Raw genomic sequence first — 25,970 nt, forward strand, 5'->3', positions numbered from 1 at the left:
GTTAATGATTTCAGATTATTTCTAGATTCAGATCAACTCCAACAATTACTCACATGCAAATTTCCACCTTCAGGATATTTTCATGTAAATTACTTTTAGTGTAAACTTAACCAATCATGAACAACCTCCGTTCTTTTCATGCTACTCCTGCCATTAGGACACAAGGAATGTCAACCATGTGACGTCTTAATCAACAATAACCTGAATTCTAAACACTAAACCTGTGCTATTATAATACAGATTTGTTTTCTTTAGTAATCAGTTTTCCTGAATCTTGGTCCAAAGAGGACCAAAAATGAAAAAATTTAATTCCTTCAAACTGAAAATAATTTCTTATTCAAAGATCACCTCCACCAAAGGTAGTGTAGAAAAGGGGAACTCAGTGGACTCAATGGAAGTCTGTCATTTAAAACTAAAAAACTTTATATAACAAAGTGCTTTCAGTGCATTTTTATACTGTTTCTTCCCATGGGTGATGTCAAGGTGCCTGTGTTCAGTTCTCCTTCACAGTCTGTGGTTAAAATCCAGGGTTTGTCAACCCGCTCATCCTCCTCCACCTCATGGCAATTTAACAACTTGTGAGATTTGAAAGAAAAACAACTTCATATAAATAAAGTTCATGTCCAGAGTAAAAGCATCTGTAAGCTGCTGTTTTTATTATATGTTATGATAATAATACAGCTGATGTATTTGTATTATCCTGTTGAATGCAAGACTGTAGAGGATAGATGTTTTTATTGTTAACCTTTTGAGCCCACAGGTGCGTCCACGCTCCGATTTGCGTAACTACTTTAAAACTTATTTGTTTTTGCAAAATAAACTGGGGGAGTTGTACTTACATATCAGTCATTCCACTTATCCCAGGTCAGGGTTTCCTTCCACTGATGGCTTTGTAAAAACCACGTAAAGACCGCTTGCAAAAACAAAAAAATGAAAACCTTTTTCCAGGTAACAAGACAATCCTAATTACCAAATCTAATTTAGGGTTCTCTGCCTGCATCCCAAATTTAGCTAAAGTTACCGTCAAACGTAGTAACAGAAGACTCTGGACTGTGACCAGCTCCACATGTCAATCCAAAAGGAGCGCAGCGATTCATAATAGAAAAACAAGTGATCCAAACTTTCAGTGTTATTTTCACAGAATGTACATGTGTTCACATCTAGGTTAAATTTCAGTCTTAGGTAGGGATGGGTATCGAAAACCGGTTCTTGTTGAGAACCGGTTCCCACTGTTTCAATTCCTTGGAATCGTTTGCCATTTTTGCAAACGATTCCCTTATCGATTCCAGTCGCCCCGAATGACGTCACCACGTTGCGGAGCGTCATTTACCTGTAGGGATGGGTATTGATAAGATTTTCACGATTCCGATTCCATTTTCGATTCTGTTTAACGATTCGATTCTTTATCGATTCTCTTATCAATTTTATTTTTTTTTTAAAAAGGAGAACACTAAGGTCAATTAGCTTAGATCTTTGTTTTATATCTTCTCTTTGAACAAGATAGAAATTTAGGAGTAACATGGCCTTACAAACCCAACAGTGAGATCTTAACAGATCCAACCTACGGCTCTTCAATGGGGTGTCACAGGGTCCCCAGGAAAAAAAATTGTGAATGTAAAATAATAAAATAAATATTCTTCTGTAGCAATTACACAAGAATATCCAGTAATGTCCCTGCCTACAATTAAACACATTCACTTACCGAAAATCGGGGGCATCTGCTGTGGCAAATGGGTGCAAGCCTTTTACCACAAACTGAGTCACTGCTCGGTGACATTCGTCTATCCTGGCCTGAAAGGAGACGCTACCGGTAGACTGTAGCAAGAACTGCCAGCATCTGTATAATCAAAGTATAATCAAACTTTTTAGCGTTTGAGCCGCCATGTTTCCTGCCAGGTAAATGACGCTCCGCAACGTGGTGACGTCATTCGGGGCGACTGGAATCGATAAGGGAATCTTTTGCAAAAATGGCAAACGATTCCAAGGAATTGAAACAGTGGGAACCGGTTCTCAACAAGAACCGGTTTTCGATACCCATCCCTATTTACCTGGCAGGAAACATGGCGGCTCAAACGCTAAAAAGTTTGATTATACTTTACGAGAACGGATGACAACAGGGCAACTTGCAATACTTGCAAAGTAGATATTTCATTTAAGGGAGGAAACACTACGAATATGCAAAAGCATTTGCTCACAAAACACGCGATGACCTTAAATGAATGTCGTGTTTTTAATTCCGCTCCGGACTCGTGAATCTCAACCCAGCAGCAGCGGTAACGTTTGCACGTCCTCTCCCGTTAATACGGCAGGTAAATAATCAACTAACAGTGCATATTATGTTAGCGCGATCTGCCTTATTACAAAACCTGCCATTACTGTGCATTTAGGTGACCATGATGAGAGAGACAGACAAAGTCTGGCTGGCTCAGATGCTGGCAGTTCTTGCTACAGTCTACCGGTAGCGTCTCCTTTCAGGCCAGGATAGACGAATGTCACCGAGCAGTGACTCAGTTTGTGGTAAAAGGCTTGCACCCATTTGCCACAGCAGATGCCCCCGATTTTCGGTAAGTGAATGTGTTTAATTGTAGGCAGGGAGATTACTGGATATTCTTGTGTAATTGCTACAGAAGAATATTTATTTTATTATTTTACATTCACAATTTTTTTTCCTGGGGACCCTGTGACACCCCATTGAAGAGCCGTAGGTTGGATCTGTTAAGATCTCACTGTTGGGTTTGTAAGGCCATGTTACTCCTAAATTTCTATCTTGTTCAAAGAGAAGATATAAAACAAAGATCTAAGCTAATTGACCTTAGTGTTCTCCTTTTTAAAAAAAAAAAAAATCGATAAGAGAATCGATAAAGAATCGAATCGTTAAACAGAATCGAAAATGGAATCGGAATCGTGAAAATCTTATCAATACCCATCCCTAGTCTTAGGAATTCATTGGTTGGATAAATCTCATTTTTGACTTTAAAATTAATGTTTTAGGGGGAAGGGGAAGTGAAATGTGCTATCTCTGTGTTGCCTTAACCTCCATGGCCTCAAATTCTTTAGAATATAATTTCTTTTAACCGGGTTAGGATAGATGTCATTTATTAACATATTTCTGATCGCCTTGTTTGTAAACCTGCTGTCAACAAAGTCAACACCGGCTATGCAGAGCGGCGTCAGTCCAGGAGAAATTTTAGAGTGCACAATATCTTACACAATAACTTATTTAATGATTGATCTCAAAGGGACTGGGATGGCTGTAGCTAGTGTATTATAACTCATAGGGACACTCATGCAGAGGTAGTATCTCACATGTTTTTATATTCAGCTGTTGACCTGAAGCTTTGGAGAAGTGGTTGATCACCTGTAAGGCTAAAGGAATCTGGTCCAATCTGGTATCATCTGCCAGCTGACTTATTATTATTAGTTGACCCATACTATTTAACCCGTCAGTGTGACTGTTTTTAATCTGAATAGATAAGAGCTCAGCATGATAAACAGAAGTGGTGAGCTGCTGCAGCCCTGCCTTATTCCTCTAGTGACCTCAAACCTCTAACAGGTGCTATGTTCCAGCAAAACAGAGCTGTTGATAGAATTATAGCATCTCTTTCACACTGATAAATTCTTCTCCAAAACCAAAAGACTGCAGGGTTTTAATATGAACGTATGTTCAATTGACTCAAATGCTTTTTTAAAAACCCCAAAACAGGATGTATCTGCTCTCTTGGATTATGTCACTGTAATCAAGGAGAAAAGCAGCCTATTAATATCAATTAGTCTTCCTTTCAAAAAACCTGACTGTCTTTCACTAATTATGTTTGAGATGCCTTTCTTCAGCCTCTCAGCTACAGCCGCTGACAGGATCTTATAATCAGTGTAAGGTGATTGTCTTAAATTGTCTAAAATTCTTCTGTTTTTACCAGAATCAGTGTAATTAATTCTTGTTTCATACTTGGCATCAGTTCTTTCTTTTCTATAGCTCCTTTTAATGCACCAAATGGCAAGCTTCTTATGTCCTTCCAGAAGAACTGATAAAAATTAGCAGTTTTCCCATTTAGTTCTTTGCAGAATTTTATGACATCACATGTCTATGCTTTTCTGTGTAGTTCCTGATGCTCAGAACTTAAACTGCACTGTTGGAAATGGTTTATTTTGCTGCACATGCTGATTTTTTGCAAATTGTGCACAATAATATTTATTTTCATTTTTGCTGCAGTTTACAAAAATTAGTTTATCTCGAAAATGAAACTATGAAGACACTCAAAATAAGTGGTTGGAAATTTTGTGCAATTTTTTGGATTTAAAGTTTTGAGGGATAAACCTCTGAAATTTCTGTAACAAAAATAATCTGTAAAAACAACAACAACAAAAAAAACATTTTCTTTGTAGTTTATTGCGCTTTTTAGAATTTGATGTAGTTACTATGAACTTAATGTATACATATTATAAAAAGTTAGGATAGAGCGGTTGTATTGATGTATAGGAACTTGAAATGCTCTAAAAAATACAGCATGTAAAAATGTAAAGGCTCTGGTGGACTGAAGTTAAACAGGACATAACTGGTGCGTTTGTTGAGGAGACTGTTGTAAGTTATGCACTCTTAGAACAGACGTGTCAGACTTGACACAAGCTTGGTTTTAAAATGTTAAAATAAATGCTTATTATTTTAACACGTCCATTATACATGTGTGGATTATGAAACTAAAGACACTTCCTCTAGTTTTATATTTAACTTTAAGTGCATATTATTATTTTGGGTAGTTTCCAGTTTTTTAAAATTCAGTTTAAATTCTGTTCCACAATTGTTTAGTTTTGTTTTAGGTCATTACGATAAAACCTGAACAAACTAAAGATGGTGAATATATTTTATTAAATACGACTGTTTAATTAAAAATATTCACTCTTTTGCCTGACAGTGACTCAGTGTTTTATTAAGCCTGCAGTCACAGTGTGTGAAACAGATCAGTGGGCGTCCTGTGAAGCTTTGAGCCACCTGAGCGACAGGTAAACCACGGACGACCTCGCAGGCCGACAGCTGGCACAACTGACAGCGAACTGCTGTGGGAAGCAAACCAAACCCTCGTTCACAGAGCTGCTCTTCTTCTTCTCTGCCAACAGTCAGTGCAGACTGTGGGGAGGGAGACATTTTTATAGTATTTATTCACTCCGAGATCAGAAACATTAGAGAACGTTGTAGTTTTAATTCAGGGTGATAAATCTTATTTTCCTTCGACATCAGTGACGTGTCGAGCACCAAAGTGCCTCATCTTCAGACTGTGTTTGAAAACTGGGTTTGATTTTTCTCCAGTTTGAAGAAACTTTGTGATTGTTGAAGATGAATATAATGAAATTTGATTCTTAATGTTGAAGAATAACAGTTATTTGAGGATAACGTTAAAATGCACTGAACGGGTTTATTAATGAGGTTTAATTTTAGTGTTTTATGTTTATACTTTGCAGGTTCATTTTATATTCAGTGTTTTTCATTCTGACTAATTCAGAAAGTATTTTTGGAGGAAGCATTTGTGTCCTTTTGGGTCATTAGATGCTCATATCTCTGTGTTGGTTCATTTATTTGACCAGTTTGTAGCTTTTCTGCAACACTTTAAGGTAAACATTTTTTCAGAAATCAGACACCAGGTAAGTATGTGCATACACGTGCTGCTCTCAGATGTTTGGAACCACTTGTAAAGAATTTTTCTTACTTTAATATTTTCTCTGAAGACAGCACACTGAGAAGTTTGTTTGGCTGCTTTAGACATGAAAGATTAATGAACTGACATCGGGCTGCTTTTGTGTCTCTTGTTTGGGGAAATAATCCTGATTAAAGTTGCATTTAATCACCATTTCATTGTATTTTGATTTGATTGAAAGTTAAAAATAACAGAAATGTCCCTGAAATGTTTGTAATTTGTAAAAGTTCTCTGCACATTAAAAACCTGTCAGACTTTCATTTTTAGTGATGAGCTTATTGCTGCGACTGCAGTATTGAAGTCTAAACTGAAGTTTACACCTAGGCCTACAAAGTGCATTTAGCAGTTTCATATTCTCAAACATTTTCTGTTTTTAATTTATGCTTCAGCGGTTTCAGACTGGCACTATAAGCAGTGAGACATCAACAAACACACCTGTAAACATGCCCCGGCTGTGACTTTGGGGCAGAAACAAGGGGCTCGGCTCTCTGAATGATCAGAGCAGCTACAAGTGTGTAAACTTGGTTAAACTCCCATCAGCTTCAGCTAAACTGTGGAAATAACATTTATATTTTTTTGCCAGAAATGTTTCAATGAGAAATTTCATTTCATAAACAAAGAAGACGCTAACAGAACATCAGCACGACTTCAATTCCAAAATATATTCTTTGAGTTACAGTGATTGACTCCGTTTCATCCAGACTCAAACATCTGAAACTGAAGATCTTTACTGCAGAATAAAACCAAACATTCAGTTACGTGTGAAGTCAGCACAAAAATATCCATTTTACGGTTTTTGTATTATGAATGACCTGAATTATTAAACTTGTGCACAGCAGGTTTGCAGTGAAACTCTTCACATGTTAAACTTCATTTTATTACATTTGCACTTCATAAAAAGATGAAGATGAACGGCATCCAACAGAACACGATCAGAAACATGAACATCATCAGTGTAGAATGGCACGTGGGTTTGGAGGAAAAGGAAAAATGTGAGGGTATGATGGTTTGCAGTGTTATCTTGTGCATATTTAGTATTTTACTTATTAGTGTTTCCACGTGTGGTGCAAAAGAGAGAAACAGAAGAACACAAACAGTGAAAAAAAATAACTTCCCACAGAAATAAACGACATTACAGAGAGACTAAGTGGAAGTCCTGCACAGGCTCTGAGGAGATCAGGAAAAAGTGTTGATTTGCGTTTTACAGACTGCTCTGCACCAGCTGAGTGAACAACAAGGTTTTCCAAAAGTCAGGGGGAGAACAACCTACCTGCTCTTTAGCTCATTAACTGCTATCACACTGCCAGCAGCTGTTATTAAAAACTACACCGTCTCATTTTCATTGCTTCATTTATTCGTCTACATTTGAACATCTTTCTGTCTTTAAATACAAAAGAAAACAAGATTCACGTCTCTGCGCCAGCCAACCTGAATAACCCTGACGTGTCCCAGCAGTTAGTTTCATGTTAAACATTTGCTTTCGTTTGCAGCATTATTTTATCATTTTGTTTTTTAATTGGCCAAACAATCACAGGAAGACAGATCTGATAACTTCTGATACTTTCTTCTGACATGTTTGGATCCTCCACAGCTGACTGTGTGTATTAGGAGCAGCTGAGAGTCACATGATGACACATGACTGGAGGAGCAGGAGCGAATATGAGATTAAATAACTGTTAACAGCTTAGTTTTAGTTTAGTGTAATTTTAGTGTTTAAAGGTGTTGTTATATCAGTACAGAAGCAGATAATCAGCCTTTTAATGCTACTGAATAACTAAATAAATAAATACGACCCACAACCTTCAAGGCTCAAAGGAAGTAAAGAGTCTACAGAAATCAACATGTTACTCCTCTGACACAGCCAACCAATCTCATGCAATTTTGACTGATTAAGCCTGAACTTTTAAATGCTGAATATTGTCAGTTATTTGGGTCGCTGATGTTTGTCTGTGTTTGAAATCTTCAGAAACCTTCACGCACATCTAAAAAAATCTTGTTTTTCTTCTGAGTCTAAATGATCCCTCTGAACCTTCCTCCTGACCTTCTTCATCCTTCTGCAAACCTTTCTGCTCCTTCTGTGTTTCTTTATCTACTCAAACAGCAGCACAGTTTACTGTCAGAGGAGAACAACTGTGATGTGGACTCCACAGACTGGACTTCTGCAGGTTTTCTTCAGAAACGTGGAGGATTTACTTCAGAGAGACGTGAGGAGATGAACTTGTTCGGCAGAAAGGCAGACGTGCTGCTCTCAGGAAGACATGGAGACAGAAACAATGATCAATAAGAGGTGTCAGGCAGCAGACGCTGCTGGGAAACAGTCAGATTAATGAGAGTTCGGATTAAAAGCAGGTCATCAGACTCTGACGAGGAAGTCGATGTTAAGCGAGGCAGGAATGTGCAGCATCTCCAGGCTAAGGGCAGACGGCGAGTAAGGGAAGAGGACCGGGAAAGTGTGTTTGGTATCCAATAGAAGCTGAGGAGGGTCATTCCTCTCCTGAAGGCGATTCTGGACACACAGAGACAGAGAGAAGTCAAACATGAGGCTGACATCACTGGTCCCGTAGAGGCAAAGTATTCATACAAAACCCCCCCAAAAAGAACAGACATCAGAAACCCATTTATACTTCATGCTTTTGCTGTGTAATGTTGCACACAGCTGAAATGACTCTGAATGCAGACAAACAGAAACCTTCTAGTTTCTGGACGCAGTGGCTCCTGCTTACTTTCCTGTTCCAGGACAGTTTGTGACCTGGATTCATGAACTTTGTTCTTCTACTGCCGTGTTACCGACAGCAGGACCAAGGCAGCTGAAAGCAATTCAGCTGTTTATAGTTGTGCAATCTTTAACCTCCTAAGACCCGAACTCTTTCATGGCATGATTTTTAATTTCTCTTTGTCATTTTGGCTGATTGGGACCTGATGAAAGTAAAAACAAAGAATTACCAGATTTTTTTTTTTGTACCAGATTTTTGTTTCTGAGAAAAATGAGATAGAACAGTGGCAGTATAATGTCCTCGTAAGTGGATATCAGGACCTTGTGGAGCAAGATTTAGTATTTTGGTCAAGACAACCCAAAATGTGATGTCCACGTATGTGGACGCCCGGTCCTAGGAGGTTAAATTTGCTCTTAACGTCAAACAGTTTCAGTTTATCAGAAGACAGCAACATGGTTTTTCGCAGAATTTACATTATTGGGTATGTTTACGCATGTATGTATGTTACGTATGTTTACGCTTGCCTTATCAGACCGAACGTGGGCATTTTAAAGGATTCGTGTAAGATATCAGGTTTTCCTGAAAACTGCTGGGAGCTCCTGGTTTTGTTTAGCAATGCAGGGCTTTCCCAAATATCTACATTGGATGTGGGCAGTACAAAGTTAAAAATACACTTTGGTAGAAAACAGAAGTAAAAGCAGAGGTGCTCATACAGAGCCTTTTTTCTTTTTTTACACCACCAAAGTGAACTATTTCCAAAGCAGAATAAGAAGCACAGAAGCAAAAATAATTCTGCACTTCTGTTTTTAAATGACCTGATTGGTTCAGATCTTCAGATTTGGCACCAGCAGCACGAGGTGTTAAATTTTCTAACATCACATCTGCTGTAAAAGGATCTGACATTCAGATTCCACCTTTTATGCTTCAAAAATTCACATTTGTTCTTTTCATGTCCCAGAGGAATCCTCCCTCTGGTGTTTGGTAGAGGTATAAGCAGCTAAACAGTCTGTGTGATTCACACCTGAATGTTTCTGATGAAGGACACAGTGACTCGTTCTTCAAACTCGTTCAGAGGCGTGTAGAGGTTCAGGATTTTCACGATCTGCAGGAGACAGCAGGTTAACATCCTGTCATTATCTGATCGGGAGTGTTATTGATCGCCTGCTCGGGCTCAGATGAGCTGAGCGTACCTGCTGCACGGTGAGCGCGGTGCACAGCGCGCAGATGGCCTCTGCGTCCTGCGACGTTTTCTTCTTGACCTGCAGCAGCTGTGCAGCCTGAATGATCGGCTCCAGAGTAGCTGCAGCTTTACTCTGATACAAGTTATTTCCTCTGAGCCACTCCTCCAACTGACTGGTGTTGTACCTGTACACACACACAAAATTCAAAGTGAGGGTTGGGGTTGATGGGGGACCCACAGAGTTCAGGCTCACAGGCAGACCCATCTGTGGTTCAAGCATACAAGGTTTTAGCGACGTGACGTAAGTGACGTTAAAGCCAACCTCCATCACTCTGTGCAATCTTTCTCCAACCTGAATCTGAACACTAACAACAAACCAGCACATTATGTAACAAGTTATGGTCAATACTCTTCTTCTACCAGTGCTTCTTTGATTTATTGTTCTTTCTTGTCGCCCCAGAAAAATCCAGATTATTACTGTAATAATTTCACTTCTTAAGTTAATTTTTTTAAATTATTATTTTGGACAGAGCGCAACCTAAAACTCAATTTAAGCTTTCATGATATGAATAGAATAGAAAATCATCATAAACTGGATGATGTTCTTGTGGTGGGGCGTGGCCTGCGGTGCCGTGCAGGGAGGGCGGATGCACCTGCACGGCATCCTTAATCACGTCCACCAAGTTTAAAACACGGGGACTCAGGTGTGTGTGGGGTGGTGTGTGGTGTTGTGAATAAAATGTGTGAAAACGCCGATCCCTGGACCCGCCGTGCCTTATTCCTGCCACAGTTCTATTCCAGCCTTTCTATTTAACTGACACAGTCATGTTGGATTGAGGTTGATGTGTTTTTGTGTACTGCATGAAAAAGCCCTACAAAAGGGCAGCCTGTAGTGATGGAACAGCTGGCTGAGCTCAGCGAGCTGTGAATTAACGGTGTAATTCGTGACCTGTTTGGGATTATTGTTAGGTTTGTTGATAAAAATGAGTCATTAACCACAGCTGAAGCTATCTGCACCATTTATCTCTAGAACTTGTAACTAACGAGGGAAGAACTTCAAAGAGGAACTGAGCTCACTGACGTGTCAAACCATCAGCCAGCTAACAAACACACATGTTTATTAGCTGTCTGTTTTTGTTTTGGTGATTATACAGAAATGTAGAGGATAAGTTTTAGTTTTTCTTTAGTTCATTTAACCTGCAAAGAAATTTTCACTGGATTCTAATTCAATATAAAGTATAAAGACAAAATTATAAAATGTATATGTACTCTACATAGTTCACAGATTTTAGTAAATTTGTTTTGCATTGTAATGGAGTACAAACTATAAAGTTGAGCTTGTGGGTGTCGGCTGCAGGTTTAGTACCTGAGCTGCATGCCGGTGCTCCAGGAGCAGACGTCCTTGCGCAGCAACAGGTTGTTAAGGGTAACAGCGTTGATGCAGTGGAAGAGCTGCCGGACCGCCTGACCTATGATCTCAGGGTCCAGACCGTGGTCTCGCATGATGTTGTGGAACTGCCCCAGCTGCTTGATCAGGGCCTGCAGGGTGTAGCTGGTGGGGCCGTCGGCGTCCATGTCCATGCTGGACGAACGGTTCCTGTAGCCCATCGGCTTCACGCCTGCCAGGCTGGGGATGCTCTCGCTCTCCAACATGGCCGACACTGGATGGCAAAACAGAAACCAGAAAAGGAGTTCAGAAAACATCATGAAGATAAAAACTGCCAAACTGGAGGTAAACTCCGACGCTGACATACAAAAAAGAACGTTTATTGAACAGATGGGAAAGTACAGACCGACACCAGTTACACAGCAACAAAATGATCTAGAAACTTTAAAAAAAACAAAAAAAACAAAAAAACAAACAAAAACCACAGGATGGTGCTATACAGACTTAGCTCCTCCAACACTTGTTGTTTTGTTCTCCAGTCACTTTGTGGTTTTGGCTTTTCTCCATTTAGAGTCCAGAGTTTTCAGATCTTCAATGAGGTTGCAGCTCCAGGTATGTTGAGGCAGTCTTGAGCAGCACTTTGCTGCCAAAGTTGCTCGCTTTGATCTAAACCATGAATCCATGTTTGCTGTTAGCTACTTCAATTCAGTTTTACTTTGCTCACTCCAAGAACATGCAGCTGATTGTGGTTGAATTCCTGCAGCAGCTCAGAGACTCATTTGCTTCGGTGGAGGGTATGCATTCGCCAAAAAAAAAAAAAAAAAACCCTCCAAAACTCATCTTTCTTCAAGCTCTGGACCGTGTTTTAGGTTTAGTCTTCGATTTGACCCGAACTCATCTGTCCACTGATAACCGTCCTGCAGCTCTGAGGGGATTTTTTTTAGCCTGCCTTTACTCTGTTCGACTTAAAGACTTCTGGTAGATAAAAATACCTTTAATAACGATGAAGTTCACACTGACCACAGCTCTGTGGTTGCTGTGGTAACCACTGTGCACAGTCCGATAGCAGAAAGTCACATGATGACTCATATGGGGACGAAATGAGTCAGCTGCTACCTCAGAGTGACGTAGTTTCTGAAAAAAAATTCCCCAAGTGTTCAACAGACAAACTCAACGAAAACTCAAACCAACAAAAAACAAGAGAAGAGTGGGACTAGAAGATTTCACCATAGTGTTTTTGTGATAACCTGCTTCTTCCTCATGTTATGACACTTGACCAAACACTACAAATGACCACATTTATCATTTAGTTTAGCATCTAAATAATGCTTCGGTTCCGTTTCGTGCTGCTCTCATTACACAATGATGGTTTTGCTGGACGGTACATTAGAAACCCCATTTTATTTTTCTGTATAATTGTAACAGGACTTCTTGGGCGGCCCTCAGCTCCTTTGATGATGCGGTTACAGCAGTGAGTTAAAATAAGTGGTTCAGCTCTGAATTGAGAACACAGAATTTGGTTTGGTTGCACCATCAACCTTTGCATTAATGTTTTTGTGACAGCAGATGAAACAGCAGCTACTAGTGTGGCTCATATCTAAAATGTCACTGCAACAGAGAGCAATGATCTGTGAAAGCCAAACATCTTTGACAGCCACTCACTGACACGCTGCATGTTTTATAAGACTGAAAGTGATGTCTGCAGATTCGGGTTGTGGTTAAGTCACTCAGTTTTTCATATTTAACAACAGAGATGAGGCTTCATGACACAGCTGTCCTTGTCATCATTTTATCCTGTTGGCTCCAGAAGTCTTTATTTTCACTTTCACTTCTTTTTAATTTACCACCAGACTTCTGTCCATCTGGTTTAAACACACTAATGGATGGTGTTGTCAGCTGTTTTCAGCACAAACATGTTTGTGTTTCTCATAAAGGGACTCGGGAGGAAAGTACCTCTTTCCCCACAACTGACTCTATACCCACTTCTGTCGGTATGTCAAGCAGCTGACTTTCTCAAGGAACAGAGTTACATCACCTGAACACAGTCAGTAAAGTCCAGCATGTTTTCATTTTTTCAACTACTCACGCATAAATTAAAATGCAATTTTCCATTTTAAACGTGCACAATTTTACAACCCTGGTGAAAAAAAAAGGTCAAACAATATATTACTACCTTCCACATCCTTAAAAAAAACAAACAAACTCAGGGTTTTCAGATTAAAGATTAAAATTCTCACAGGTTGGGGCCTGTCTCACAGACAGGTCAAACATCCCAAATATTTAGTAGAAAAATTTAAAATACCTCTTCAACAATTTTGTAAATGAATCTGCTGCAACAAGAGAAAGGCCATATCTCGAACAGTTTCTAATCTCTTTCTACTGGCTGGATATTTATCCTTCTAGAAATCTGACTGATGAATGCAACTCATATTGTACAGGACATTTGACCATCCAGCAAGAGAGGAGCTTTGTAAAGTTTTCTATAAGGTCCCGAGCTCTTTATTTTTAACCATGCTGAAATATCACACTAAGCTGAATGAGAGGCACCGATTAGAAAACCACATAAATATTTCTTTAAGCAAAATATAACCAATGCAGTATGTGCATTTATGCATCTTGCAATTAGATGCATCAAACCATAAAATTCTCCTTTTTGGTGTTTCAGGCAATCTCACCGATCATGGGTTGAATGATGCCTTCTGCCACTTTGATGAGTTGCTGGTAGATCTGGATGGAGAGATCGCTCAACACCTGTCTGTACTCAGCCAGGTCAAAGTTCTTCAGACAGTGTTCGTTCTGTTTGGGTGTGTTCTGTGTCATAAATGCCTGATGAAGAAGATGTCAGGATGTGAGAGCGGTTAATCGCTGCTTCTGTCTGCTCATTCATTACAGATATCGATCAGGTCCTCACCTCCTCACCGCTGTATTGCTTCAGACAGTGAAGCAGTCGGCTGGTGTTGGCCAACCAGAAGGATGTCATCTCAAAGTCATCGTTGTTCTTCTGCACAATGAATAAAAGGACTTTCAAAATAAAAACCTGTGTGTGGAATCAGACAGGTGGGCCATGTGTGCAGCAGCACCAACCTTGAGGACCTTCTTGATTGCGTTGATAGTGGAGGTAAGCAGAGACTCCACCTTCTGGTCATCATTGATGTAGTCAGCGTGGCGGATGCACATGAAGAGGATGTAAGCTGGCAGACAGGGCACCGTACCCGACACGTTGTTGGGGTGGATGTCTGAAATCACATGTTTGTAACCATGAAATGGGTGAAAAAACTCTGGTTTTATTATCCTGAGGACATGCATCCTGCTGCTCGTCTTGTCATCACATATTTTCAACTTCACCTCCAGCTCAACTTTAGTGACAGTAAAGCCGTCACTGTGAGGGACGTTGGGGAGCTACAGAAACAGCTGGAAACCAGACAGCTTCTTGTGTTGCTTTTTCTAACTACCAAATGCCCGATTTAATAAATATTTAAGTTAGAATATTTGTTCAGAGCTTCCATTCTAACTTCTGAAAGCTGTGGGAGAAATCTTCTTATCCAGCATGCGGTTTGAACAAACGCAGTCTGAGGTGGATGGGAATACCTCACCCACAATATGAAACCTCATGTAAGATAGAAACACCACATGAAGCTGGGGCGATGTTCTTACCATTGATCAGGGTCTTGACCAGCAGCGCCTCGTTCTCCTTGTTGTACTCCAGCATCCCCTCAAAGTCCTTCTCCTTCCTCTGGACGGTCACCTGACGTATCAGCTCAGGTTTGGACCTGCTGCTCTGAGCTGCTGCTTGAGCAGCTGAAAAACAGACACATGGACACACACACACTTAGCCCCTGACCATCAGGTGCAGCTCTACAGAGCAGCTTCCTGTTCTTCTGTTACCTTCCAGCTCCTGGACCTTCTTCATGTAGATCTTGAGCTGCTTCTTCAGCTTCCTCTCGTTCTTCTCCAGCTTCTCCACCAGCTCTTTGAGATCCTGCAGGAAAACACAGAGCAGCGTCAGAAAACAGGAATCAGGAATCAGGAAGGGAGTCCGGCAGCAGCGGCAGCTGCAGTATTGCTCACCAGGTTGTCATTGGTGAGCCGCGTGATCTCCTGCTGGACGCTGTACTCCACCTGAGCCTCTGGAGACAGAGACATCATGTAGCTGAGTTTTTCCTGCTTATCCTCGATGTCACGCTTCAGCAGCTCGATCTGAGTGTGAAGGGCCTCCAGCTCATCTTTGTGCTGCCTGGACTGAGTCTGCAGCTGAGCCTCCAGCAGCCTGGCAGGACCGGGAGGGCCAGAGTGTTACTGACAGACACCGAAAACAACAAAACACCAAAACAAAAAAACAAACAAACAAACAAAAAAAAAACATAGCAAGACACCGCACAGACAGATCAGTGGTGATACAGCCAATGTGTGAAACATCCTCTGAGGGCTAAGACACATTTTCATTAACCTTCCCATGAAGTAACATCACACTGAAGGTTCATGATGAAGGTTTACTTTGTTTTATTTTAGAAGTAATAATTTTATGTGATTTTTGCTCTAAAAGTTGCTGAGTCAGCACTGACATGTGAATGTGTGACTCACTGAGTTAATACTGATGCTGATGTTTGGGTATTTTAAATTAATGGTGTCCTCTTCTTCAGGCTGCATGAATATTAAACTGCATATGATTCATCAGCAACTCTCAAACATATAAAGAGAATATTGAGGATAATCGTCGCCTTAAGCTGAACCATCACAGCTGCTTTCTGGGCTCATAAACAAACTTCAAATCCAGATTGAGCTCACATGGCGGATTTTACTTAGGAGCTGAGAGCATCCTCATATTTCACACACTGGGTGTAACAGCGGCACTTCACGAACAGACTGAGGTCCAGAACATTACAGCGATGATTTTTTGAAATGAAAGGAAGCAGAGGAAATGAGCAAACAGAAACCTGGCCACTTGTTTGAGGCCCTGGTAAGCCAAGCCCAGCTCTCCATCTTCATTCAGGTGACACCAGTCCTGATGGTTACTGGTGTCCAGCAGCAGCAGGCAGAGGACACACAGAAGCAGATAAAAGCAGCATGTGAGGAGCAACGCAGCGAACAGAGAGGAGGAAGAGCAGCAGAAAGGTTAGTCGCTACATAAACAAGAGAAAAACCACAACTTCAGCTGCTGCCACTAAAACACTGTTAGAGCTGCACTTGTTATTTATGATGATCACAGCCCTGTGTATTGGTGGATCCGATGAAAAAGGAATGGCACAAAGGTGTTTTATTTTAACCCAAATCACAATCACTTCTGTGGGACTGATTTTGGGTTTTTTTTGCACTTTAAAAATGTAACACGTGCACACGAGGAGATATCAGACCAAAGATTGAAATCAAAAATGGGGAAATTTATTTCTAGAAACACAACTGAACAGATTTGATGTGACTAAGCGAAATGAAGTGCAGTGAGACGGTGCTGGTTCAGCAGGAGTGTCTATGATGTCTTCTGAAGCTACATTTCTCCTATATTGGCTTCCCCTCATTGGCTCCCTGTTAAATCCAAAACTCAATATCCTGCTGCTCACATACAAGGTTTTAAATAATCAGGCCCCATCTTATCCTAATGACCTTGTAGTACCATTAGAGCACTTTGCTCTCACACTGCAGGCTTACTTGTTGTTCCTGGAGTATTTAACAGTATAATGGGAAGCAGAGCCTTCAGTTTTCAGGCCCCTCTTCAATGGAACCAACTTCCATAGAAGAGCTCAGATCAGCAGTGATCATGCTCGACATGAAGTCAGATTAGTTTTGTTTTCTCAGAGTTTGTGAAATTTCAGGTTGTCAGAACAACAGTCCTTCTAGAGACAGCAGGGGAGCTGGATGTGGCCCCGACGTGCAGAAGGAGCCAAATTTAAACCAGCTGTTGGTTATTTTGTTTGTTGTCTTTTTTTGTTTGTTTCTGTTTGGTAGTTTTGTTTCTGTGTTCAGCGGTAAGGAGCTACCTGTTGATCATTATGTAGGTTTGGGAAAAGCCTCAGAGTCTTGTGAGACTCTCAAACTGGACATTAAAAATGAGTAGAGACTGAAAATGTGTGAAGGAAACAGAAATGTGATCTGTTGAAGCTTCAGTACAGCTGACAGCAACTGGAACAGAAGTGAATGACACAAAGTCTGCGACAGACAGTCCTCGTGTCCAGCAATCTGTCGCTCTGAAATCTGATTTAAAGTCTCAGAAAGTTTCAATTAGCAGGATCATTCATTAGAGAAGAAAATAAGGATTTTTTTAATCAAATACTTGAGAACAGCCAGAGCAAAGTACAAAGAGCGCATTCAAAGCCTTTTGTGTCAACAACTAAAGAGGAGATCAGCTGACGTGACCTGTATAGAGGATCTCTTCTGCCCAAATACCTCACTGTGGTAAAGCTGGCTGGTTTCGGTTCTTTAGTCACTTACTTTTTGGACTCACACAGTCCATGGTAAGCTTTGAGCGCCTCCTCTTTGTCCACAGGCTCTTTGCTGTTGTTCACCACAGGAGTAGAATCAGTTTCCTGCTCAGACACAGAAAGAGCATGTCACATCACCAAAACAACAGCTCACTGACCTCATTTTAATATCACTCTAACACACAAACAGTTGACACATGAACACGATAAATTCATATACATCCTCAGCCCTCTGACTCATCCACTGCACTGCAGACTGTGTGTTTATCTGAAAGCAGTGGCAGCAGGTGAGAGACTTCATCAAGAGAAATGTCTAAAGCAGAATCCAGCCCGTTGCTGCAGCCTCGTGGGAAGTGTTCTCTCACATTTTCAATCACTTTGAGCAAACTGTTACTGAGCCTAATGATCGGTAATATTATAACATAGCCTCTCTTCATAAATAAAAGTCTTAAAATTCCCCCTTTGAGCTGAAACTCAATTTTCTGTTTGAATCGGGTTGGACAGTGCTTCCCATCTAAGCTTGAGACTGCAAAGCCTGTTTATACTCATGTCTGTATGTGGAAGTACGTCGAACAGTGGAAGTATGTACACCACTGTGCAATATGAGTTAAATATCAAATTATTCAATATTGCATCACTTTGCAGTGACCTCATTACTTTTGAATAAGGAGGAAATAAGCAGATTTCCACCTCTGTGAAGCTGAAAATCCTCTTCTATTACTACCTAAGGACAAACCACAAGGTTTGTCTTTGTTGTAATAGTAATAATAAAAATAATGATAGTTTCCTTCTGTCACAAAAATCGTATTCTTTGATAAGAGATGAACGTGTCTTGAGAGCTGTAATCACAAACAGAAACACCACAGAAAGAAATTGTCTTGGCTGCTTTTTAAAATGCTTAAACTGACCTCACAGCCAAAGCTTATTTCACTTTTCTAGACATGCAGACACGCTGCCAACACAAAGCTGAGCTTCTACACTGATAATAATGTGTTTTACCAGAGAGAACACGTGAAGCTTTGGTCCATCTATAGTGTGTGGAGTAGCATGATGAATAACAAATACAAATCTGGCCTCCTCATAAGGATTAGAACTTTGTTAATGTGATACCGTTGTGTTCAGGCTCAGGATATTCTCGTTCTTCTCCTGCAGCTGGGCCGCGCTCACAATCTGCGTCCTGAGGATGAGGACTTCCTCCTTGCGAGCATCCAACTCCTCATTGGCTGATTTAAGCTGGCTCAGCAGCAGGTTGTAGCTGTCCTGTAGCTCATTGGATGAGCTGTTCTGTGAGGCTCGCTCAGCGACCGTCTTCCTCAGCTCATTCAGGTCGTTCTTCAGTTTCTTGTTCTCCGATTCCAGCTCTTGCCTCTGCAGAGACACAAAGTTCACCGTTTAAGTTTTAAATGTTGATTTGATACACACTAGCTTCATCTGAAAGGACAGAGAAGAAGTCCTGATGCCATGAAATGGTTTCAGTTTTGTACCTTGAGATTATTGTAGGCCAGATCGGCCGTCTCCTGCTCAGAAGTGGAGAGCCTTGACTCAGAGCCCTAAAATGAAGGAAGCACAAAGAAAAATATCAGAACCCAGTTCATTTCCAGCAGATAAAAACTCAGAGGAAGCAGCTGAGCCTCTCTGATAAATCCTTGCTCAGTCACCTTTCGCTTGGCCAGCTCCTCCATCTTCTCCACTGTGAGCTGCAGTTTCTTCCTCTCCTGCTCCAGCTCTCGGACTCTCTTCTGCAGCTTCATGAATAGACTAATATCCATAGCGGCCTTGTCTATCCCCATCTCCTGCAGACCAGCATGATCAGAGCTAGCATTTAACACACATCTCTGAACACCGAATCATCCAATTGTATTCTTCATGAAGTGATTCAGATTTAAAACCAATGTTTTTCTTTCGTTCAGATCACAACAGCTTAAATGAATAACTGGATATCCTGCAGCAACACATTTGAACAAACTTGCATGCACTTCTGGAGAATCTATAATCACACTTCACCCACATCATTACTGATTTAAATCCTGTTAGTTAAACATCACTGTGTTGAACACCCTCTATTTTTCCATCTCTGGCTCTTTAATTGTGTGATCTGATGCCTGCGCTGTGCAGATAAAGTACAAACTGACTCACGTCCACCAGCTGAATGGAGTCCTCGGTGTCTCCAATCTCTGAGGTGGAGACAGACGGGTAATTAGAGTCCGACTCCAGGCTGCTCTGATTGGACGTGTTCCTCCTGTGGCCAGGCTGGAACTGCAGGATGACAGGAGGAAGAAAGTCACCACAGATGTACTAAAGTTGCTGATATAAAAGGGGAAAATATAGACTGAAGGTCTAGGAAGAAAAACTAGAATAAGCCATAAACTTTTAGAAAACCTCAGAAGTTCTCAGATATAAAAATTCTGAGAACATCTGAGTTCAGATGCTGTGACGATTGTGTCGTAGAGCTGTAGGTTTTTAAGTCTGTTTCAACTCTAACCTTTCCCGATGCCTTCATCATTCTGGTACTAACAGTTTTCTTACTGATAAGATCAGACTGCAAAGAACACCTTGATTAGTTTATCCACTACATCTGTGCAGGGATCAACCTTACAGTGTTATCACTGCAATTTAACACTTTTACTTAACAAAATATTTTTTCTTTTCATAATGGTGTTATTAGAGTGTTCTCATGAAGCCTTTAGGTCCCAGGATATTTTTCTGAATGAAACAAAAACTGAATATGATCAGTTAGATTTCCACAGATGTAAGCACCGAACTGAACAACATCCAGCTCTCTGCTCCAAACACACTCGGAAGAACTGTGAAATATCAGCCTTTTTGTTTGTTTGTTTGTTTTTGTTTTTTAAAACATCGGGTCAGAAAGAGGGCAAAAGATTTGCAGGAAAGAAAAATATATTTTTACTTCTCCTAATTCAGAATGACTAAAGGACTGCACCATGACCTGGAGCTCATTGTTGCCCTCCAAATATAAATGTCAGTGTGTGAGTGTGTTTGTGATGACGTCTCTCTGAGGTCAGGAGGTCACCTTGTTGAGCGACATCTCCTCCTTCAGGTTGTCATATCTCTGCTCCAGCCTGGAGAACTCTTTGAGGAGGTTCTGGTAGCGCTCCCTCTCCTTATCCAGCTCCGACTGCAGAGACACACTGCTCACTTCCTCTGAAACACACACACATCCATCAATGAACGGCAGCTTTCAGTAAGTAAAGCTGTAAACTCTTCACAGCCTGCTTCACTTCAAAAGAAGCTGAAAAAAGTTCCCAAACATGAAGGTGCTAAATTCACATCAATGATAAAGCTCTGAACTGTAACTGAATGTTCTAATTGTGCTTGCTTTAAGTTCTATAAATGCTCCATAAGAAGATACACTTAAACACTTTCCATTTAAAACCAGGAAGGAAAAGTCCATCACAAGGACACAGCAGGTCCATCACGAGAACACGCTGAGCTGTAGAGCTTCCTGTGGTTTCAGCAGTAATCGCTCCACTTGGATAAAAACAAACAAAACTAAATAACTAAGTAAATAAATTTGATGCATCTCCAGTCTGGTTTGTTTTTCCTGCACTGCTCTCTGCCACCAGGAGACGAGGGCATTTTTGAGGCTCAAAATGTGGTTTTAGTCTCAGGGTTACAGTTAAGTTTAGGCTAACCATAACCTGGGTTAGGCATTTATTTTTGATGGTTAGGGAAATAATTTTTGTCAATTAGATGTCCTCACTAAGACTTACAAGGCAAGTTGTGTGTGTGTGTTATAGTCATAGGTGCTTTAGTCTCTGAAACTTTTCGATTTTATTCTGCTTCCAGTCGGACTTTCTGACTGAATTCGCCTTCGTTCCTACTTCCTGTTTCCATTGGCCACTGAGAAGCAAGCCTGCAGGAAGGCATCAATAAATCATTGTTCTCAGCTTAAAGACAGTCACAGAGGAAAAGTGACTCACTCGAGCTGACTCGTGTTTCCTGTTGCAGACAGAGAGACTCTTGTGTGAGTGTGTCGCTTGCACGTATGCTCGCACACATCTTAATCCAGGTGTGTTTCCAGGTAACTTACCTTCTGTGCTCTTTGAGTGCTGCAGGATGCAGCGGTTCATTTCCTCCTTCTCGCTCTTCAGCAGGGAGTTTTCTCTCTCCAGCTCATCCACCCTCTGAACCACACACACACACACACACACACACACACACACACACACACACACACACACACACACACACACACACACACACACACACACACACACACACACACACACACACACACACACACACACACACACACACACACACACACACAGTGATTAAAACACACACGTCGCTGTGTGCCAGTTTTACAACAATGAATCAGTTTAAACACCTCTGATGAGTCAAAGCTGGAACAGCGAGCACATTAAAATCCCACCGAGGAAACTTTTCTGCAGTGAATACTTTTACTTTTAATACTTGAAGTAATATTTTCTGATCATATTCATATAATTTGACTTTCATTGCAGTACTTGATGTGAGTATTTGTACTGTGTAGTACAAGCACTTTTACTGCAGCAAAGCCTCTGAATAGCCTGACAGGACGCGTGCTGTGTCTGTCTCCCTCGCCCACCTGTGTGAGGTCCATCTTCTCGTTGATATGCTCCTCCTCCATCTTGTTCCTCTGGGCATGCGCCTCCTCCAGCTCCTTCCTCAAGTGCTCCAGCTCCTCCTCCAGCGACCTCACCTGGCCTCCGTCCTCCTGCTGACTGCGCAGCAGCTCCAGCTGCTTCTGCAGCTTGTTCACTTCTGAGCCCAGCGAGGTGTTTACCGTCTGTAGCTGCTCGTTCTGAGTGCGGAGCTCTTTGGACTGAAGCAGGTGAGCAGGTGAAGCAGCAGTGAGGTTATCATGTACATCACAGCCTTTGTTACAAAGTAATTTGCACTGGTCCAATAATTCATCATAACTCATATTTATTGTCGCTAATCAACGACTTAGACCTGGATCGTTATATCCTATTCATCAACATGTTTGCTGCACACAGGAGCTCACACGTGATGATTATTAAAGGATTATAGTAGAAAAATAAATTGTATTTAACAGACTTTTCTCCTGTGTGCTGATTTTAGATTAAATTATTTAATAAGCTCTTTACCCAAAATAACTCCAAAATAACTTCACTGGAATCATGTGAATCTGCTTCTGCTCATTTTTTTTTTACATAGTTTTAAAACATGATTCAGAGCATCTGACATCAGTCCGCATGACTGTTCGCAGATAAAAAGCATTTTAAAGCAGTATCACTGCACAGGAGAGGACATGAGTGAAAACATTATGTTTGAGTTGTTTGGAGAAACGCTGGCTGTGTGTAGTCACATAAACATAACGTCACAGATCGACTCTGATCTATAGGTTTAATTAAACAGGTGCAGTTTGTGAACTTGCACTTACACTTGTTTGTCACTAGGGGGAGCTGTGGTGTACTCTGATGTACTGTCCACTGAAGACACTTAACAGATCTTAGAGGAAGCTGGTGTTGGGTGGGACAGTTCAAAGTCTTATAAAAACCCACTTTTGTATCATCAATACACATTTCTGTTTATCTACCATCTCTTCACTCCGACGACCTAAACTAAAATGACCTTTATTCACCCCATGTTCACATTATTACAGAAGCAGCGTGGACACCAACTCCTGAAGCTGCTGCTCAGCTAAACCTTTAGAAGACTGAATATTATCAAATAGGACGACCTCCATTTAAATACAACTCAACATGTTTCATTGTGTGTAATTAACAGACTAGCTTCAGAATAAAAACACGCTTGGTGGCGTACCTGGTCGTCCATTTTCCTCTGCAGCTGAACGATCTTGTTCTCCATGCCAGTGTTGAGCTTCTTCAGGTGCTCGGCAGAGCGAGCTTCGATCTTCAGCTGCTTCAGCTGCCGTTTGGCGTGCATGCGTCTGAAGGCGCACTGGATGGTGATGGCGGCGTTGCGGGCTCGTCTAAACTGCTTCCTCTGCATCCAGCCGCGTACATTCTTCTGGATGATCATCGCCTTGTGATGCAGCAGGAACTGTAGAAGTAGATGTAGAGGTGGTCATGGTTGGAGGACTAACAGCACGCACAGACACACAAATCCATTCAATCAGAGCGTCCGCCTGACCACATTCCTCCTTTAACTTTGTTTCCAGTTTAATGAGACATCAAAAACTGAGCCGCGTCTTCCCAAAGAATCGGCTTTAAGACTCGAAGTTCATACAGAGTAAAGAACGGGACAGAAAGTCCAACGATTACATAACAAACATAAATTTATGAACACATGTCCCAGCTCCATTCAGGGGTTTCCTGTAAAGAGGAACTTCTCTTTCATCCACAGCTGCTTCATGAGGCACTTAAAAGCTGCATGTTTAACACTTAACACCCATGTTTGTAAGAGCAGATATTCATAGTTCTGAAAACTTCAGTAAAGTTAGATTCAGTGTTTAATGAAGCTGTTTTTATTTTATGCAGATTTCTGTCTCTATGCTTGTTTATTTGCTTATTTTTTTAACACTGCAGTTTTGTCGCTGCTAACACTGAGCAGTGATGGCGGCTGTACCTCTTGGTAAATCCTGCGGGTGAACATCCCTTTGGCGTACGCCTGGATGGTGACCACTGCGCGTCTCACTCTCAGAAACTCGCGTCTCTCTCTCACCATGCGGTACTGCTTCTGACAGATGATGGCCGCTCGTGTCTGACGCAGGAACTCAGCGTACCTGCAGGACGGACATTCATTAACATCACTACCTGATTCGCTGCAATGTGACCTTAAACATGGTGGCGGTGAAGTTTCAATTTCTGATTGGCTGACACAAAGAACTTGAAAATAAAGAAGCATGGATTAATTTGATCTTTACACAGTAAATTAAAACAGTTTAATTCCTGGAGTTCTGGATGATCATTAATTATATCGGCTGATTGAAGTTTAGCTCATTTTCTAGCCTCTTCACTGAATCACTCACAGAGTTCCTGGTGTGGGTAAAGGCTCACCTGCGGGCCATGTATCCTCGGCCGTATCTCTGCAGAGTGATGGCCATCTTGCGGATCTTGCGGTATCGGATCCTCTGCAACCAGCCTCGAACCGTCTTCTGGATCTTGATGCAGGCCGAGCGGAACCTGTCAGTCCGGAGCTTCTCCAAGTACGCAACCTGACCCGCTCGGAAGAAGATCTTTGTCTTTCCAAACTGGAACATGTCAGGCTCCTGAAAGACGGATTTAAACGAGGGTGAGGGCCGATTAAATCAGAATAATTACCAAATAAATAAATGTGTGAGACATGTGGAAGCACACACGAAAGAATCCCTCTACATGAAATGCAGACAGGTTTAATGAAATTTTCGTTAAAGTTGACCTTCTAAAGGTTTGGTGTGCAAAATGTGAATAAAAGCTTTACAAACAACAAATTATCAAGCGTTGAAACAGAAAGTTTGTGTTATATTTAAACATACAGGCTCATTTTTATTTACGTAGAAGTAATGTGACTAATTTTATATCCAACTGTGTGTGTGTGTGTGTGTGTGTGTGTGTGTGTGTGTGTGTGTGTGTGTGTGTGTGTGTGTGTGTGTGTGTGTGTGTGTGTGTGAGAGAGAGAGAGAGACAGGTTGCTAGAAATAAAGTGCCTAAAGACAAAAATTTAATTTTAAATGTAAATTTGTGTGGACACAACACTGGTTCATCCCTCAAGTCAGGGGCTGGTTTATGTTGGAATCATTCATAGGTCAGAGTTAAGAGTTGAATGGTCAGGTGTGAGGTCCGGACTGAGAATGAAAAGACCTTTGTATTGTTTTGCACATCACTGAACTTTAATGAAAGCGGTGTGTATGCTGCTGTGTTTCCCACCTTGATCAGCGTCTCCAGCAGGTTTTTACACACCAGCTTCTTGTCTGCTGTCATCATGTCTGATTTCTTCATCAGGACTCGATACCTGTTGAAGAAATCTGGGTACGTCCACCTGGAGAAGCGACACACGACACATGCGGGCATCAGTTCTGTGAACTGTGATTTCACTTCACGTTGTGTTGGTTGAACTGTCAAAAACAAGAGTTCTGTTTCTCGTTCACATGACTGGTTATTAGATTTCAGATCATTATGGCGGCACAGACGAGGAAATGGAGCAGACAGACAAGCAGAGAGCTGCTGGATTTTCCTACCGCTCTGACCATGAAACTTAAACCAGGTGAGGGGTCACATGATTGAATGACAGCTGAGCTGGACTCACCTGGACGGATACCCGGCCGCGCTGATCCGGATCGTCTCCAGGACTCCACAGGCTCTGAGTTGCTGCACCGCTCGCCGCGAGTCAAACCTGCAAAACAAGAAACGCGTCAACCCCCCCAAAACAGAACAATTTAAAGTCCCGCAGCCCAAACTCTTCCTCTCACCTCATCCTCTTCATTGGGACGACAGCAGAGTCAGCTCACAGCAGACTGAGTGAGTTGGTCAGCTGAGAGCCGAGTAGCAGTCAGACATGTGACTGAGGCGCTTTATTTAATTTACCCGCTCTGACACAGAGCGGTTTGTGCTGAGCAGCATCAGCAGACACAAACACGATGACAGCTCCCAGCGAACACTCAAAGAATCATCTCATCAA

The 25,970-nt window shown here is 41.4% G+C and overlaps 1 protein-coding gene across 2 annotated transcripts in view; it reads right to left on the minus strand.

Moving 5' to 3' along the window:
- Positions 1 to 7,020: 7,020 nt before the first annotated feature.
- myo5b (myosin VB) overlaps positions 7,021 to 25,970 on the minus strand; it is a 48,391-nt gene continuing 29,441 nt past the window's right edge. Inside the window, exons 17-40 of one of the 2 annotated variants that reach the window (XM_085168069.1) lie at positions 25,599 to 25,685; positions 25,220 to 25,331; positions 24,371 to 24,582; positions 23,940 to 24,096; positions 23,175 to 23,414; positions 21,973 to 22,209; positions 21,433 to 21,526; positions 20,413 to 20,543; positions 19,518 to 19,637; positions 19,040 to 19,174; positions 18,866 to 18,931; positions 18,492 to 18,749; positions 17,392 to 17,486; positions 15,903 to 15,980; positions 15,037 to 15,235; positions 14,854 to 14,947; positions 14,623 to 14,766; positions 14,053 to 14,204; positions 13,880 to 13,969; positions 13,644 to 13,794; positions 10,948 to 11,242; positions 9,592 to 9,766; positions 9,423 to 9,503; positions 7,021 to 8,193 (exon numbers count right to left, since the gene is read on the minus strand). In XM_085168069.1, coding sequence (XP_085024195.1) covers positions 8,041 to 8,193; positions 9,423 to 9,503; positions 9,592 to 9,766; positions 10,948 to 11,242; positions 13,644 to 13,794; positions 13,880 to 13,969; positions 14,053 to 14,204; positions 14,623 to 14,766; positions 14,854 to 14,947; positions 15,037 to 15,235; positions 15,903 to 15,980; positions 17,392 to 17,486; positions 18,492 to 18,749; positions 18,866 to 18,931; positions 19,040 to 19,174; positions 19,518 to 19,637; positions 20,413 to 20,543; positions 21,433 to 21,526; positions 21,973 to 22,209; positions 23,175 to 23,414; positions 23,940 to 24,096; positions 24,371 to 24,582; positions 25,220 to 25,331; positions 25,599 to 25,685 — 3,556 coding nt within the window. In that variant the 3' untranslated portion in view covers positions 7,021 to 8,040. The remainder of the gene's footprint in view (positions 8,194 to 9,422; positions 9,504 to 9,591; positions 9,767 to 10,947; positions 11,243 to 13,643; positions 13,795 to 13,879; positions 13,970 to 14,052; positions 14,205 to 14,622; positions 14,767 to 14,853; positions 14,948 to 15,036; positions 15,236 to 15,902; positions 15,981 to 17,391; positions 17,487 to 18,491; positions 18,750 to 18,865; positions 18,932 to 19,039; positions 19,175 to 19,517; positions 19,638 to 20,412; positions 20,544 to 21,432; positions 21,527 to 21,972; positions 22,210 to 23,174; positions 23,415 to 23,939; positions 24,097 to 24,370; positions 24,583 to 25,219; positions 25,332 to 25,598; positions 25,686 to 25,970) is intronic. The other variant, XM_085168070.1, reaches the window with a different exon arrangement.

The sequence above is a fragment of the Neolamprologus multifasciatus genome, chromosome 7 (assembly GCF_963576455.1).
Source record: "Neolamprologus multifasciatus chromosome 7, fNeoMul1.2, whole genome shotgun sequence".
NCBI classification, from domain to species: Eukaryota; Metazoa; Chordata; class Actinopteri; order Cichliformes; family Cichlidae; genus Neolamprologus; species Neolamprologus multifasciatus.